Source organism: Argopecten irradians, chromosome 13 (assembly GCF_041381155.1).
Source record: "Argopecten irradians isolate NY chromosome 13, Ai_NY, whole genome shotgun sequence".
Classification (NCBI taxonomy): domain Eukaryota; kingdom Metazoa; phylum Mollusca; class Bivalvia; order Pectinida; family Pectinidae; genus Argopecten; species Argopecten irradians.
The window spans coordinates 30,580,668-30,599,714 of record NC_091146.1 but is presented as its reverse complement, the minus strand read 5'-3'; the positions used below and the strand labels follow the sequence as shown (position 1 = coordinate 30,599,714).

At 36.6% G+C, this 19,047-nt stretch overlaps 1 protein-coding gene across 2 annotated transcripts in view; it reads right to left on the bottom strand.

Moving 5' to 3' along the window:
• Positions 1–15,436: 15,436 nt before the first annotated feature.
• The window catches only part of LOC138306367 (ankyrin repeat domain-containing protein 34C-like), a 37,565-nt gene continuing 33,954 nt past the window's right edge, over positions 15,437–19,047 (bottom strand). For both annotated transcript variants that reach the window (XM_069246806.1, XM_069246807.1), the window contains exon 3: positions 15,437–17,669. In XM_069246806.1, coding sequence (XP_069102907.1) covers positions 16,939–17,669 — 731 coding nt within the window. In that variant the 3' untranslated portion in view covers positions 15,437–16,938. The remainder of the gene's footprint in view (positions 17,670–19,047) is intronic.

The following is a 19,047-nucleotide window of genomic DNA, read 5'->3' as shown; positions in this document are numbered from 1 at the left end:
CAAGGTTACTAGTGTATCTGTCGATTGGAGCAGACGACGAACTGATACGTATCTTATCAGCATTGCTCTATATTGCCCCACTATTCTTCCATTCAATTTGTGTCAAAAAACCCACACAGATCTATAGTAATGTGTTCTATTACATAGGTCATTCATTGTGTTGTAATCTGAGAAGCATAGATGGTCGGGGTTAAAGTTCACCAACATTTTTTATTCACAACACGCAGAGTGTAAATAGAGGGTTTGTTTGGGTAAAAGTGGATTAGTTCAGACGAGTTGTGTCCCTTTATAATCATCAAATAACTCAATTAGCTGAATTTTTTCCAGTCTAAATACTATATGTATAAGTTAAAGGCCCACTACCTTTCCGAAACGGCTTTAAATTTTTAAAATTGGAATGTAAAACAAGATCGATAATTTTGTAGTGTCACAAAAATTATTAACTTTCCGTTAATACTACATTTATCATCACCTTCTGAACGGTTTGATTAAAATAAATAAAATGTTTATTTTCATAACGCGGGTCGTATTATGTTTCCCGCCGTCGTCCTAAATACCGGGCGGTAGTTGACTATCACTGCGCCAGACGGCAAAACAGCGAATTGACTCTCCACTGTTTTCATATATTACGCAGGAAATCTTGCATATGTTTGGTGTCGTAACCTTATTTTAGGTCATCGGAACGCATTTTTCTGATGTTATTAATGTTTTTTAAGAAACTTTACGGAAAGGTAATGGGCCTTTAATCCGAAAATTAGAAAATATTGCAATTTTATGGTGGCATATGTCTGCCATCGATTTGCCGACTTACGACTTAATAATGTCGACATCGTTAAGGCATTAAGTCGACATCATATCGGAAGATGTCGACATAAACAGAAGAATATGTCGACTTACCACATGTACATGCCCACATAATGATTCCAAGATATTTTTGTAGACAGTCGGTAACTCGGCGATTAATGTGTTTATGCTCGGGTGTGACACCGACTTGTCAGTTATTGATGTCGACATCTAAACTAAAAGATGTCGACATCTGGTCTTGAAAGTGGAAATCAAAGGCCACCCTTTCATAGAGCACTGTGTATATCGACGTTGATTTTGTTAATTCAAGTTTTTATTTATTTGATTTCAAAATAAAAAAAATTGTGATCCTGCACATCCCGGCCATGAAACTGTAGCCTGCGTGTACGTAGCTGTTAGCCCGAGCTAAGGAAAAGTATAACGAATTATTAATATATATAACCGTGGGTTAAAATTCGTTTCAAAGCTGTGTGTGTGTGTGTTTTGTTGATTGGCATTCGTACCAAGTCCATGTAGTACATACCGTACTATACTATATTAAAAGAATGAATAAAAAAAATGGAAAAAAAAATAAAATAAAAAAAAGATTTTTTTTATGTTGTATTTTCTTGTGAATCCCGAAAAATACCAGTTACGTAATTTAAAAGCCATAAAGGTCACAGTACAGGTACACAATACACATTGGGAAACCAGCTTTACTTGTTAGCTTGGCCTGTCCATATATATACATTGTATATATATACATAAATATTTACATCCCTCGATACACTTATATAAAGGCACAACGAATTTTTGTTATGGTCTTAATGGTCAGATTCAACCTTTGGGCTAAACATCCTCCAGGGACGCGGTTTTAAACTCCCAACTCGCGATACATCTGCATCTATTTTTCGTAGTAAAAACATGCGTTCTTTGTACATAGTCAAACGTAGTAAAAAAAAGTCACGTGCTTATACCTCATTCATGCCATTGGCCGGAATATACAATTGTATTATGGGTAACTAGTGATCACGTGATTTTGTGTTTACTTCCAAATATGGTGATTAGTTTGCTTGCCATTTCTTCGGAGAAATTGATTTATTTGCAAATATTTAGACTCCAAAATGTTATTAATATTGCATGCATATCATTTTGACTTGCACATATGCACTGTTTTACTATGAATAATGAACTGAATGAGTTGTAAAACTGCCATTTTCACGTTTTGTAAATAAATGATATAATACGAATTGACCAATTCAATAGGTCTAACCGTCTAATCTAAGATAAGCGAAGATCGGCTACTCCCGGCTAAATTCGTAGAAATCTAAATTTATATTTATATATATTATTACCTGCTTTAGGGTTCAGAACATATACATATAACACAGAGAAAATAAGGCCAAATTATGTATAAATACCAGGTCAGAGAAATCACTCTATTTGGAAGTAAACACACACTCATGTGATCACTAGTTACCCATAATACAATTCCATATTTATTTCGGCCAATGGCATGAATGAGGTAAAATCACGTGACCTGTTTTACTACGTTTGACTACAAAGAACGCGTGTTTTGTACCATTATTGGGAAAATCCCCCGCGGATCGTGATTTCATTTCCACCATTTGAAACAGAAGGCTTAGATTAGACTTTGATTGTGAAACATTGATAAATTGAAGATTACATGTTGTGCCATGGCAGATGTCAAAGTTCATGTATATATACTCGACAATTACTTGAAACATCATCTAATAAATTTGTGTTGAAATTATAATTGATGTTGACCAGGAAATGTACCAGGCTAAATTTGATTGAATAATGCATGGGAAGTGAATTAATCTTAACTTTTCCACTTTGTGGAAAATCCTTCAAAACGGATTTATCTCCCTTGATTAAAATGACAAACCATGTACGTTTGCTATGATATAAATTTTTTTTCATTAAATTCAATAATGAATGCAGATCAAATATATTAATCAAATATATGTATTAATTTAATTTGAAACATGTTTGTTTTGCTGAAAATTTGCAAAAAAAAAAAAAATAATATCAATACCAAATATTCATGATTGTTATTTGATTGTTGTTGTTTTTGTACTTGCTGTAAAATGAGAAAAAAAACGTGTTGTGGAGAAGTAGTTTGTTAAAATTTGAATTGTTTACAAATGGATGAGAGTTGAGAATGGGCAGAAGGAAATAAGGATATATATGTCTAACAGTCACCTGAATTCCGATATGCACAGTTATAAATAATGTTTTGCTTTTAAACAAACAAATAAATATGTCTCAGCCCTGTGACTTGGCACATAGGTCAAGATCATTGATTTGAACAAACTTTGTATCCCTTCATTCCAGCATGCTATGGCCCAATAACATGTCCATGTATGAGGTTCTTGGTTATTAAGAAGATTGTAAATTGTTTACAACAGACACTGGATGATGCCGGCCAAAAGACAATTGCAATAGGTCACACAGGAGGAGATTAATTCAACACACAACCATATATACTTTATATACTTTTTCTCATAAATCATTACATATAATCCTTGTACACATCCATATCAATGGCGACGCTAAGAGGAAATTAATGAACATGCAAAATGGCGTGCGAACGTCGAAGGGTCGGGATTTTGGTGTTTGGAGGTCCGGGGGTCTCTCCCGGAAAAAATATTACGATTTAGAATGGCTGAGATAATTTTTACGATGTATTTTGATGATTTTGCGAACGCCGAATGCGCGAGATTTTGGTGTTTTGGGGGTCCGGGGGTCTCCCCCGCGAAAAATGTTACGATTCAGAATGGCCAAGATGAGTTTTACGGTGTATTTTGAGGATTTTAATGCGTTCTTAATGTGGTAATTTTTCGATTTACATTTACCTGCATTTAGAAATTATAATTGTGAATGTCGTCATATCAATATGCAACCCTGCTCGATCATTGTTGTTTAAAAAAAAAATAATGAATTGATTTAATTGTCTTGCTTAGACATATAAACAATTTAATATTTTAAGAAACATTTTTGAAATAGTAGAATCCCTTGATGGACATTTTTAGTCTAGTTCATGTGTATTGAATTTTTATTATTAAAACATTATTATTTGAACATTACGTGCTTGATCTTTTAGGAAATACGCCGCAAAGCGGCAAAATTTTCTAAAATGAAGTACGAAAAATGTGCAGGAGGACCCTTTTCTTCCTACGTACCCCTGCAGTTGCACATTTAAAAAGTTTAATGAACTTGGTACCCACTACTGACTGATGCAAATCATGCCAATAAAAGGTGGATCTTTTCTCTATTTCTGTTATTTTTTACCTTTTTCTTTCCTCTTGGAAATGTTTTATAACATGGGAAAACTAAAAATGAAGTCTTTATAGCAGGAATAACAAAACACATAGCCGCCTGTCAGCCATGCATGTTTTTTTTTCTGATTGGTCACCCGAGTTCGGATACAGAATGAAACAAATATACATACACTGTATATAAGCACCATATATTGGCCTATCAGGCCCATGAAATCAGCCAGTGATGATATCCATTTAACCTTTTAATATATGAAGAGTATTTGATTCCATTACATCTGTTACATTTCCTATGAAAATTGAGCAAATAATTCTCATAAATGTGTTTCCCTATATAAACTATGGTAAAACCCTATCCCCTGGGGAAAATTCCCGAGACCCCAGGGCCATGAAATTCACAATATTGGTAGAGGGCCTTGAGACCTTTCAATCTATGAAGAAACAAAATGATACATTTTCGTACGGAACCTACCGAAGCATAATGAGTTAGGTCCTAGGTCCCAATTTACCAGGCGGGAAGCTGCCATGTAAGCACATAAGCCCGTGTTTCTTAGTATATGTGTACATACATGTATGTATTAGATTCCCAAAAAGCTAAGTGGGCTATGCGGAAACTTATTACTATTTGTTTGGAAATAATATGGAAAATAAACTATGATATGATAGTATTGCTAACAATTTCAAATGGTGGAAATGAAACCACGATCCGCGGAGGATTTCCCCCATAATGGTACAAAACACGCGTTCTTTGTAGTAAAACGTAGTAAAACAAGTCACGTGATTATACCTCATTCATGCCATTGGCCGAAATAAATATGGAATTGTATTAGTGGGTAACTAGTGATCACATGAGTGTGTGTTTACTTCCAAATGGAGTGATTTCTCTGACCTGGTATTTATACATAATTTGGCCTTATTTTCTCTGTGTTATATGTATATTTTCTGAACCCTAAAGCAGGTAATAAAATATATAAATATAAATTTAGAATTCTACGAATTTAGCCGGGAGTAGCCGATCTTCGCTGATTTTAGATTAGACGGTTAGACCTATTGAATTGGTCAATTCGTATTATATCATTTATTTACAAAACGTGAAAATGGCAGTTTTACAACTCATTCAGTTCATTATTTATAGTAAAACAGTGCATATGTGCAAGTTAAAATGATATGCATGCAATATTAATAACATTTTGGAGTCTAAATATTTGCAAATAAATCAATTTCTCCGAAGAAATGGCAAGCAAACTATCACCATATTTGGAAATAAACACAAAATCACGTGATCACTAGTTACCCATAATACAATTGTATATTCCGGCCAATGGCATGAATGAGGTATAAGCACGTGACTTTTTTTTTTTACTACGTTTGACAACAAATTAAAATAAAGAACGCATGTTTTTACTACGAAAAATAGATGCAGATGTATCACGAGTTGGGAGTTTAAAACCGCGTCCCTGGAGGATGTTTAGCCCAAAGGTTGAATCTGACCATTAAGACCGTAACAAAAATTCGTTGTGCCTTTATATAAGTGTATCGAGGGATGTAAATATTTATGTATATATATATGGACAGGCCAAGCTAACAAGTAAAGCTGGTTTCCCAATGTGTATTGTGTACCTGTACTGTGACCTTTATGGCTTTTAAATTACGTAACTGGTATTTTTCGGGATTCACAAGAAAATACAACATAAAAAAATCTTTTTTTATTTTATTTTTTTTTTAAATTTTTTTTTTCATTCATTCTTTTAATATAGTATAGTACGGTATGTACTACATGGACTTGGTACGAATGCCAATCAACAAAACACACACACAGCTTTGAAACGAATTTTCAACCCACGGTTATATATATTAATAATTCGTTGTACTTTTCCTTAGCTCGGACTAACAGCTACGTACACGCAGGCTACAGTTTCATGGCCGGGATGTGCAGGATCACATTTTTTTTTTATTTTGAAATCAAATAAATAAAAACTTGAATTAACAAAATCAACGTCGATCTACACAGTGCTCTATGAAAGGGTGGCCTTTGATTTCCACTTTTAAGACCAGATGTCGACATCTTTTAGTTTAGATGTCGACATCAATAACTGACAAGTTGGTGTCACACCCGAGCATAAACACATTAATCGCCGAGTTACCGACTTTGTACATAATTATCTTGGAATCATTATGTGGGCATGTACATGTGGTAAGTCGACATATTCTTCTGTTTATGTCGACATCTTCCGATATGATGTCGACTTAATGCCTTAACGATGTCGACATTATTAAGTCGTAAGTCGGCAAATCGATGGCAGACATATGCCACCATAAAATTGCAATATTTTCTAATTTTCGGATTAACGGGCCTTCGAACTATTAGGCCTTAGCGGTTCAAGTGACCTTAAAATTAACAGATGACGATTACTGCATGCGTACTAATCAGACGGCACGACCAGACCATTATAACACGATTATCATATAATAAACAAATTATTGAAATTCATAGTTCAGAGAAATATACTTTGACAACTCTCGGTAAAGAAATTGCTATCAAATATCTTCATTTAGCTACAAACACATGCACACAATTATTTTCATTAGCAATCCAATATGGCGAGTGTTATCCATTGTTTGCGCATGTGTAACAGGAAGGCGACAAGTCGACAACTCGACAACACGACAAGTCGACAACACGACAACACGACAAGTCGACAACTCGACAACACGACAAGTCGACATTTTACCACGACAACACGAGATTCTGTACGCGCTAATTAGCGTGTTTGAAATGTCGACTTGTCGTGTTGTCGACTTGTCGTCTTATCGTGTTGTCGACTTGTCGCGGTTCGAAAACGCGACAAGTCGACATTTTAACTGTTAAATCTCGGGTTGTCGCAGTTTGAGACCGCGACAACTCGACAAGGCGACAACACGACAAGGCGACAACACAACAATACGAGATGGCCGTAATCAGCCACCATAGAGAAACCAAATGGCCATGATTGGTTGAAGTGGATTTTACAGTTCTCGAAATTCCTTGATCTATTGAGGTATTTTTGCATCCATGTACTATGACATGTCATGGCAAATTAAACCTGATGGTTCTGTATGCGACAACAGTTGAGGCAGGTATACGTAGTTGGTATTCGATGTACATTAAACGAATTAAATAATGGTACAATGTAGCTGACTGTAATAGCACTACAATGCTAACATTCCCATGTAGTTGAAATAAAACTCATTTTGTCTAGATCTTCTTGCATTTTTTTGTGGCTTTAACGTTGGGCGTAACTGTCTCTGTAATCTTCCAAGGAAGTCTCTGCAGGCCCGTGATAGGTCAATAGTTTTCTCCTGAAACTGACTTTAGTAAATTTACAATGACATAGTCCAGGGGTGGATATAACGCCAGTGATAGTAACCCCTGGAATATCAAGGTTGTTAAAATTCCTAGTTACTGCGATAATGATTACCGACTCTGAATTATATAGATTTAAATGAAATATGATATCAGAAAAAATGCTTTCCTTGTTTTTCGTATTGTTGAAATAATCATTAAATATGAGAAAATTAAAATCGTATTTACAGTATATTATAAAGATGCTAAAATTGTTGAATGGCGTATTTAGGTTTTGGTTGCTGCCTGATCCGAATTAAATCATTTGATTTAATTAAACATTTTGAAATGAATAACTTAGATGTTAATATAATTATGATTGGGCATAACATCCAGCATGCCTGGAGGCCATACCCATAATTCCTAGCGGTGGGTTCCTCCAGGCTAAACATCCAGCATTCTTAAAGTCCCATTATGCTTTCACCAAACTTTGCTAAAATATACATTAACATCCCTTATGAAAGGTTCTTCATTTGGTTTCTTTACAATGAAGATAATTAAGCAAGAATCAATTAGTAAAGAATTCTTAAAATAGAACGGGTTGATTTGCATAGTTAAAAATACCTCGTGTATATGTATGTGTTCGATACCCGGATATAGTAAACAAAACACGCATGGCCGAGACAGAGGGCAGTTTTGAGGAAACGGTGAGCAATACAATGTTCTATAATTGTTTAGTATATGATACATATTAGATTCCACAGATTATAAATGTGTCCTGTCAAAGGTTACATATAGCAGTAGTTTATATAAAGCTTAATACAAAATACGTATTAATCGAAAAATAGTGGATGTAAATAGTGAAATACATACATGGGGCACTATATGGGGTATTTTATCGTACAAATATAAACACGTGGCCGTGTCATTTAATTTTGGTGATGATTGGTTGATTTTCTTTCCTCTCGTGTAATAATTTGAGATAAATACAGTATTAATCCAAAACTATATATAGATAAATAAATACCATGATGCTACTAATCTATTCATAATTTGAGAGTAAGGAGAGCACAGTATATCTAAATACTTAGAACGTACGTAAAGAGGTGGACTAATAGCTTACTATATACATGTATTATAACTGCTTTCTATTTATTCTTTGGGTATTTTATAACGATATTCGTCTATGAAATATGTGATAGTACATGCATGTACATATAAATGAAAGATCACTGGAATCGACGCTAGTCGAGATACATCAATCTGTATGTTGTATCTATATCTCGATTACGTTTCGTGTATTTAGAAAAGGATCATTATATACATCAAGTAGTGATTACCAGGTGCATGAGTCCTAATTATCGTATGGGCATTTTTAAATATAGGCCTACAATTTTATGTACACGGAGCGAATTAAACTAGTCAAAGACTCGCATTTTATACTATTAGTACAAACGTCAGTATATATTAGAGTGAACTAAGGGGATATAAATATTGTCAGACTATTGGAGTTTCGTCATTAAAAAGACACAACGTATATTAGCTTGACCCTTGATACTACATGGTGGACTATTATGGGGCTTTAATGGTGTAAGGGACTTATTTCTTAAACTTCGGAGAAATTTTGTGATTGGGTTGCCGGAGTTACCTCCCTTTTTACGTTTTATAACATATCGTGATGGAACACATTAAAAAAACTCCATCCTTAGATTCAATTAAGAAAATCCGGACAGCACATGCAACACACTGTCTGAAATGGTGAAGTATTTATCAAATATTGATATAATATCAAATTGATTTTCTTTCCCAGACACACCATACAGTCTATCCTTCAACTAAAGCAAACAGCCCGTTGTTTATATTTAAGGTCATTGAGAGTTTTTAAGTGGTATAGTAATGAATCTGTTTGTTAATCAATCGATCGCAAACACGGCAAGGAAACAACCAATACCTAATTATTTTAGTATATAGCTCATCGATTGTCCAGTATTAAGGGCACATTACGATTAATGATTTAAAGAAATTAGAAAAGAACTAGAATAGATATATCGTTGGCCAGTAGGTCAACTGGTTAACGCGTCCGTCTTAAATCTGGTATTTGTTAGTGATATATCAAGTAACACTGTAAGCCCCAGTCTTAAGCCTGTATGCATTTGTGATACACTACACCAATCAATGCGGAGGGCCATAGTCTTTTGCCTGGTATGCGTCGGTGATACAGGGAGCAATGATGTAGTCCCCAGTCTTATGCCTGGTATGCATTGTTGATACACAAAACAATGCTTTATGCTCCAGTCTTATACTTGGTATCCGTTAGTGATACATCAAGCAATGTTGTAGGCTCCTGTCTTATACCTGGTATGCGTTGGTGATACATCAAGCAATGTTGTAGGCTCCTGTCTTATACCTGGTATGCGTTGGTGATACACCAAGCAATGTTGTAGGCTCCTGTCTTATACCTGGTATGCGTTGGTGATACACCAAACAATGCTGTAGGCTCCAGTCTTATACCTGGTATACGTTGGTGATACACAAAACAATGCTGTAGGCTCCAGTCTTATCTGGTATACGTTGGTGATACATAAAACAATGCTGTAGGCTCCAGTCTTATACCTGGTATGCGTTGGTGATACATAAAACAATGCTGTAGGCTCCGTCTTATACCTGGTATGCGTTGGTGATACATAAAACAATGTGTAGGCTCCGTCTTATACCTGGTATACGTTGGTGATACATAAAACAATGCTGTGGGCTCCTGTCTTATACCTGGTATACGTTGGTGATACATAAAACAATGCTGTAGGCTCCTGTCTTATACCTGGTATACGTTGGTGATACATAAAGCAATGTTGTAGGCTCCTGTCTTATACCTGGTATACGTTGGTGATACACCAAGCAATGCTGTAGGCTCCTGTCTTATACCTGGTATACGTTGGTGATACACAAAACAATGCTGTGGGCTCCCGTCTTATACCTGGTATACGTTGGTGATACATAAAACAATGCTGTAGGCTCCAGTCTTATACCTGGTATACGTTGGTGATACACAAAACAATGCTGTAGGCTCCCGTCTTATACCTGGTATACGTTGGTGATACACAAAACAATGTTGTAGGCTCCGGCTCCAGTCTTACACCTGGTATACGTTGGTGATACACAAAACAATGCAAGGCTCCGTCTTAGGTATCGTGGTGATCCAACAATGTGTGCTGCTCCTGTATCTTATACCTGGTATACGTTGGTGATACATAAAACAATGCTGTAGGCTCCAGTCTTATACCTGGTATACGTTGGTGATACACAAAACAATGCTGTGGGCTCCAGTCTTATACCTGGTATACGTTGGTGATACACAAAACAATGCTGTAGGCTCCAGTCTTATACCTGGTATACGTTGGTGATACACAAAACAATGCTGTGGGCTCCAGTCTTATACCTGGTATACGTTGGTGATACATAAAACAATGCTGTAGGCTCCAGTCTTATACCTGGTATACGTTGGTGATACACAAAACAATGCTGTAGGCTCCAGTCTTATACCTGGTATACGTTGGTGATACACCAAGCAATGCTGTAGGCTCCAGTCTTATACCTGGTATACGTTGGTGATACACAAAACAATGCTGTAGGCTCCAGTCTTATACCTGGTATACGTTGGTGATACACAAAACAATGTTGTAGGCTCCTGTCTTATACCTGGTATACGTTGGTGATACATAAAACAATGCTGTAGGCTCCAGTCTTATACCTGGTCTGCTATACCTGGTATACGTTGGTGATACACAAAACAATGCTGTGGGCTCCTGTCTTATACCTGGTATACGTTGGTGATACACCAAGCAATGTTGTAGGCTCCTGTCTTATACCTGGTATACGTTGGTGATACACAAACAATGTTGTGGGCTCCTGTCTTACACCTGGTATACGTTGGTGATACACCAAGCAATGCTGTAGGCTCCAGTCTTATACCTGGTATACGTTGGTGATACATAAAACAATGCTGTAGGCTCCAGTCTTATACCTGGTATACGTTGGTGATACACAAAACAATGCTGTAGGCTCCTGTCTTATACCTGGTATACGTTGGTGATACATAAAACAATGTTGTAGGCTCCAGTCTTACACCTGGTATACGTTGGTGATACACAAAACAATGCTGTAGGCTCCAGTCTTATACCTGGTATACGTTGGTGATACACCAAGCAATGTTGTAGGCTCCTGTCTTATACCTGGTATACGTTGGTGATACATAAAACAATGCTGTAGGCTCCTGTCTTACACCTGGTATACGTTGGTGATACATAAAACAATGCTGTAGGCTCCGTCTTATACCTGGTATACGTTGGTGATACATAAAACAATGTTGTGGGCTCCTGTCTTATACCTGGTATACGTTGGTGATACACCCAAGCAATGTTGTAGGCTCCAGTCTTATACCTGGTATACGTTGGTGATACATCAAGCAATGTTGTAGGCTCCAGTCTTATACCTGGTATACGTTGGTGATACATCAAGCAATGCTGTAGGCTCCTGTCTTATACCTGGTATACGTTGGTGATACATAAAACAATGCTGTAGGCTCCAGTCTTATACCTGGTATACGTTGGTGATACATAAAACAATGCTGTAGGCTCCTGTCTTATACCTGGTATACGTTGGTGATACATAAAACAATGCTGTAGGCTCCAGTCTTATACCTGGTATACGTTGGTGATACACAAAACAATGCTGTAGGCTCCAGTCTTATACCTGGTATACGTTGGTGATACATAAAACAATGCTGTAGGCTCCAGTCTTACACCTGGTATACGTTGGTGATACATAAAACAATGCTGTAGGCTCCGTCTTATACCTGGTATACGTTGGTGATACATAAAACAATGTTGTAGGCTCCAGTCTTATACCTGGTATACGTTGGTGATACATAAAACAATGCTGTAGGCTCCAGTCTTATACCTGGTATACGTTGGTGATACATAAAACAATGCTGTAGGCTCCGTCTTATACCTGGTATACGTTGGTGATACATAAAACAATGCTGTGGGCTCCTGTCTTATACCTGGTATACGTTGGTGATACATAAAACAATGCTGTAGGCTCCAGTCTTATACCTGGTATACGTTGGTGATACATAAAACAATGCTGTAGGCTCCAGTCTTACACCTGGTATACGTTGGTGATACATAAAACAATGCTGTAGGCTCCTCTTATACCTGGTGTAACGTTCGTTGGTGATACAAAAACAATGCTGTAGGCTCCGTCTTATACCTGGTATACGTTGGTGATACATAAAACAATGCTGTAGGCTCCCGTCTTATACCTGGTATACGTTGGTGATACATAAAACAATGCTGTAGGCTCCAGTCTTATACCTGGTATACGTTGGTGATACATAAAACAATGCTGTAGGCTCCTGTCTTATACCTGGTATACGTTGGTGATACATAAAACAATGTTGTAGGCTCCAGTCTTACACCTGGTATACGTTGGTGATACACAAAACAATGTTGTGGGCTCCAGTCTTACACCTGGTATACGTTGGTGATACATAAAACAATGCTGTAGGCTCCAGTCTTATACCTGGTATACGTTGGTGATACATAAAACAATGTTGTAGGCTCCAGTCTTATACCTGGTATACGTTGGTGATACATAAAACAATGTTGTAGGCTCCAGTCTTATACCTGGTATACGTTGGTGATACACAAAACAATGTTGTAGGCTCCAGTCTTATACCTGGTATACGTTGGTGATACATAAAACAATGTTGTGGGCTCCTGTCTTATACCTGGTATACGTTGGTGATACATAAAACAATGTTGTAGGCTCCTGTCTTATACCTGGTATACGTTGGTGATACACAAAACAATGCTGTAGGCTCCAGTCTTATACCTGGTATACGTTGGTGATACATAAAACAATGCTGTAGGCTCCAGTCTTATACCTGGTATACGTTGGTGATACATAAAACAATGTTGTAGGCTCCTGTCTTATACCTGGTATACGTTGGTGATACACAAAACAATGCTGTGGGCTCCAGTCTTATACCTGGTATACGTTGGTGATACACCAAGCAATGTTGTAGGCTCCTGTCTTATACCTGGTATGCGTTGGTGATACATCAAGCAATGTTGTAGGCTCCAGTCTTATACCTGGTATACGTTGGTGATACACCAAACAATGTTGTAGGCTCCAGTCTTATACCTGGTATACGTTGGTGATACATAAAACAATGCTGTAGGCTCCAGTCTTACACCTGGTATACGTTGGTGATACATAAACAATGTTGTGGGCTCCGTCTTATACCTGGTATACGTTGGTGATACACAAAACAATGCTGTAGGCTCCGTCTTATACCTGGTATACGTTGGTGATACACAAAACAATGCTGTGGGCTCCGTCTTATACCTGGTATACGTTGGTGATACATAAAACAATGCTGTGGGCTCCAGTCTTATACCTGGTATACGTTGGTGATACATAAAACAATGTGTGGGCCTCCTGTCTTATACCTGGTATACGTTGGTGATACATAAAACAATGCTGTAGGCTCCCGTCTTATACCTGGTATACGTTGGTGATACATAAAACAATGTTGTAGGCTCCAGTCTTATACCTGGTATACGTTGGTGATACATCAAGCAATGTTGTAGGCTCCAGTCTTACACCTGGTATACGTTGGTGATACATCAAAACAATGCTGTAGGCTCCCGTCTTACACCTGGTATACGTTGGTGATACATAAAACAATGCTGTAGGCTCCAGTCTTACACCTGGTATACGTTGGTGATACATAAAACAATGCTGTAGGCTCCAGTCTTACACCTGGTATACGTTGGTGATACATAAAACAATGCTGTAGGCTCCAGTCTTATACCTGGTATACGTTGGTGATACATAAAACAATGTTGTAGGCTCCAGTCTTATACCTGGTATACGTTGGTGATACACAAAACAATGTTGTGATACACAAAACAATGCTGTAGGCTCCAGTCTTACACCTGGTATACGTTGGTGATACATAAAACAATGCTGTAGGCTCCAGTCTTATACCTGGTATACGTTGGTGATACATAAAACAATGTTGTGGGCTCCTGTCTTATACCTGGTATACGTTGGTGATACATAAAACAATGCTGTGGGCTCCCGTCTTATACCTGGTATACGTTGGTGATACACAAAACAATGCTGTGGGCTCCCGTCTTATACCTGGTATACGTTGGTGATACACAAAACAATGCTGTGGGCTCCAGTCTTATACCTGGTATACGTTGGTGATACATAAAACAATGTTGTAGGCTCCAGTCTTATACCTGGTATACGTTGGTGATACATAAAACAATGCTGTGGGCTCCAGTCTTATACCTGGTATACGTTGGTGATACATAAAACAATGCTGTAGGCTCCTGTCTTATACCTGGTATACGTTGGTGATACATAAAACAATGTTGTGGGCTCCTGTCTTATACCTGGTATACGTTGGTGATACATAAAACAATGTTGTAGGCTCCAGTCTTATACCTGGTATACGTTGGTGATACACCAAGCAATGCTGTGGGCTCCCGTCTTATACCTGGTATGCGTTGGTGATACACCAAGCAATGCTGTGGGCTCCTGTCTTATACCTGGTATGCGTTGGTGATACATCAAGCAATGTTGTAGGCTCCTGTCTTATACCTGGTATGCGTTGGTGATACACCAAGCAATGCTGTGGGCTCCCGTCTTACACCTGGTATGCGTTGTTAATTTACCAATACACGTGAAGTCAGTGAGTCAACTCTCGGGACACTGTATGAATAGGCTGGGTGTTGGATAAATATCCTAATCCTCAATATGACCTTCCGGATTTTTTTTTATCTTTGATCTGAACTACATGTACTTTTTTCTCGGTGTCACGTCATGAATTGGTAACTACACCAATATTCGAATGACATCATACTAAGATCGATGCTAGCAGAACAAACCACTATTCTACCGAATGCGCAATGCTGTCTGAATCATTACGTAGCATAAAATATCGACTCAAAACTCATAACTACCATTTATTTGATCAATGCCATGTATCTTTGTACGAGGACTTATCCAATTATGTCGATAGAATTAATACATCTAGTCATAGTGACTGGTTTGATAATTATTTGGTAGAAAGAAAATGACAGCTTCCTAATATACTCCGAAATACTACCTGGAAATGCTATTTATATTTAAGATAATTAAAATAGTTTTTTATCAATACAGTATCTATGCGTAAATATAATATTTATTAAAGACCTTTTAGTGCCTTTTTGCTCATGCAGATGTCATTCTTAATTTGCATATGTCGGTAAATTACACAATCTAATAAAAATAGAGATCCTTATAAGCACTCCGTACAATAGAGGATCTGACAACATCCCATAAGGGGTCATGACCTTTATACCATTTGTACCTCAGATCAAATGCAGGTTCTACACATTACTACATCAATAGAAAATGCCATTTCGTCACATTATACATATATATTTAGCTTTGTTGTGTTCTTTGGGCGAAATAACAACAAACACGAAAATAATTCTGACTGCAATTTTCGAGAATTTCATTGGCCATTTCCTAAGTCACCAGAACATGACCAAACGCAGTGATAATAAAGGATCTATATTTTAAACAGATTGCAAATACAATTTATCTGAATCTTGCCTGCATGTTGATGATTTTATTGTGGTGAAAATAGGTCACACGATTCGAGGTTGTTGGATATGGAACTTGTTTCACGCTTGTAAGTTATTTTGTAAAGCTCGTGTCTTTTTGTAACTTTTATATATATAACTCCACGTGTGAAATAAATTTTATATCCAAAAAACACTCGTTGTGTAACTTCTATTTATAGATTAGCTGCGTGTTTATAACACTATAAATACGTCTTCCAGAAATAAGAAGAAAATAAATAATAAAGGAGACACAGAAGAGGAGTTCTACACCAAAGGGTCAACACACACGGATTTCCAAGCGTTTATATATCGTTTTAGCAGTGACTATAGTATCTAACATTTACATTATACAAGAAAAATCAAATATCATCACATTGTCTGGGTCTCTGCTAAAAAAGTCAAGTTAGGGATGCTAATATTGATGGATTCTTTTTTCAAAATTTGTTATACTGATAAACCGAAACTCTAATTTCATTTTACATGTATTATATTAAAAAAAGAAAATGTTACTGTGGAATTTATAATATTCTGAAGCTCGTTTATTGAATAATTTGATAAGACTTCTTACGCTTATTAATCGAAGTCAAATCTGTATATTCTAAGATTTATTTCTCTATCATTAAACTGTTGTTTCTTCTTAAATCATGAAGATTATTGGACATTTGATGTGAATTTAAATAAAGAAGTATTTAAATTGCTATAATATTTGTAGATGCGTTATATAATTATTAATTCATTGAATGTTCAAACAAAAACGTCACACTGAAAAGATTTATTATGTCAGTTTATAGCCTTGTTTCCCGATATTTTGTAATTATCTTGCAGTAATTAATGTAAACACATACTAAATCAGACCAGAGGGAATGTGTATCTTTTTGCTAGTTCCTCCGCCATCTTTTTTCTTTAGCCCGAACACACACGTGTCCGTCATCGTCCGCTGTAGTTGTTTATTTTTAGGAGTCTTGATTTTTGGAAACGTAATTTGATTTTCAGACACACATTTCTTAACCTGTCGATTTACTGGTTTCCTCGGTGATTTGTATTGACCGAATAATGAATCATCTCCCTCTTCGCTTGAGTAACCATCCGAACTACTGGGATACGCAGGCGTATTTTCACCAGAGGCCACTAGACATCCGGACGTATTGCGCAGGTCCGGAAGTGAAAGAGAATTCCGGCGTTCCTTGAGTCGAGACAATAATGGGCTGTTGCAGTTTTCACCAGTGTCCGAACTGATTGTCCGAAGGATTGTGGGTAGGTTCACTTCCTGCTCACAAGCTATAGCATCAGAACTCCTGTAATTCCTTCGCTTTAGTTTCGGTGTACTTAATGATAACGAATGGTTAGTTTCGTCATCGATATAAATAGATTTTGGAGAGGTGCGTTCGATACACATATCAGGAGGCGTTTTGCCCTTTTTCCGTAAGCGTTCGAGTCGCGGTGAGTACGGAGGTGGAAGTGTTGTTTTAGCATGTTGTCGTTCATTGTTCTTGGGGAAGTTTTTCTGGTAAGAAGATAATAACTTGTAAAGTTTCGGATCACTTTTCTTCTTTGCATAAGTTAAAGGAGACATACCTGTAAAAGAAACAAAAGAAAAATAATTAATCATTTTACTATTTAAAAAATGGTTAAAACTCAGATCGGCTCTCAGTTGATATGGAATCGGCATATTTACCTATATCATAGTGCTTTCCAAGTACTTTTCTCAATTCTTAAATGTTTGCAAGTATTCAAACCTTCTGTGAATAAATTCGGTATACAATAGAGATATCTTGCAGGAACCTTGACAAGGAATGACAATACATTATAAACATAAATTCATTAAAATTTTAAAAGATTACTGTATAGTTGTTTCGCGTCGAGAGTTTTCTCTTTTAATACAAATTTGCGATGAGAAATTGTTCGGGCACTTAGTTTTCACCTTAATTGAAAATAGCGAATAAAGCGGAATTGAATTCGCCGCGAATAAAGTCGACTCGACTGTACAGTATTTGATTGCGTCATTATTGTTTTGCATAAACGTTTTCATGGGAAAATGATAATAATGTTACAATAGAAAATAAGATTGTTTTAACGGCGATTTCATTTTACAATATAGAGTTACATGATTCTAGTGTATATTCTCTTGACATATTACATGTACTGCAGAGTATAGTTTTCGCGATTTCTATTACCCTACGAAATTTAATTGCACGCGGAAATTAATTAGTGTACAGTAATGACTGAATATCACGTCGTATCAAACATGATATTAAAACCAATTTCTACATTAGCAATTACGGTATTATCAACCAAGCCGAATTAAGTACGTTTCTATTAATATCATTGACATCCAAGACACGGCCATTATGACGTCACTAATGTTGACGTAACCACGTCAACTGATGACTGTCAATTATGGCTGTTTCATCCTTTGGATTTAATTTGTAATAATTACTTATTAAACAATCTTCTTGCTTTACTCTTAACAACTTCAAAGCAAATACCTTCAAATAAGTCAAAAATGTAAATAAAAGATTTAATTACCATTTATTATGAAATCTATGGTCTATACAGATGCCAAAATTTCGCAGATTATCAGATCAGAACGCTTAATTAAAGTTAGCTTTGGTTCGGTAGTATGAATGTTACAGCACATATAGCTCCAACGAATGAATTGATAACAGAAACAAAGTTTAACGGGTTAAACTTATTTCCTAGGTAATATGAAGTAAAATATTTCGAAATAATCCTTTAACTCATTCACCCCTGAAATTCCATAATGGACTTGTCCAGTCTTTGATTTAGAAGAGTCTAAATGTGTCTTCAGGGGTGAATGAGTTAGTATAATCACCACTAGAATAACAAAGACATTCCTAAGTTGACGCTAGACTATCCTTTCTTTAACATTGACCTTTATGTGTGTTAATCCGTAATTAAATCCGGATTAAGTTGATAAATCTGCGTTAATCGT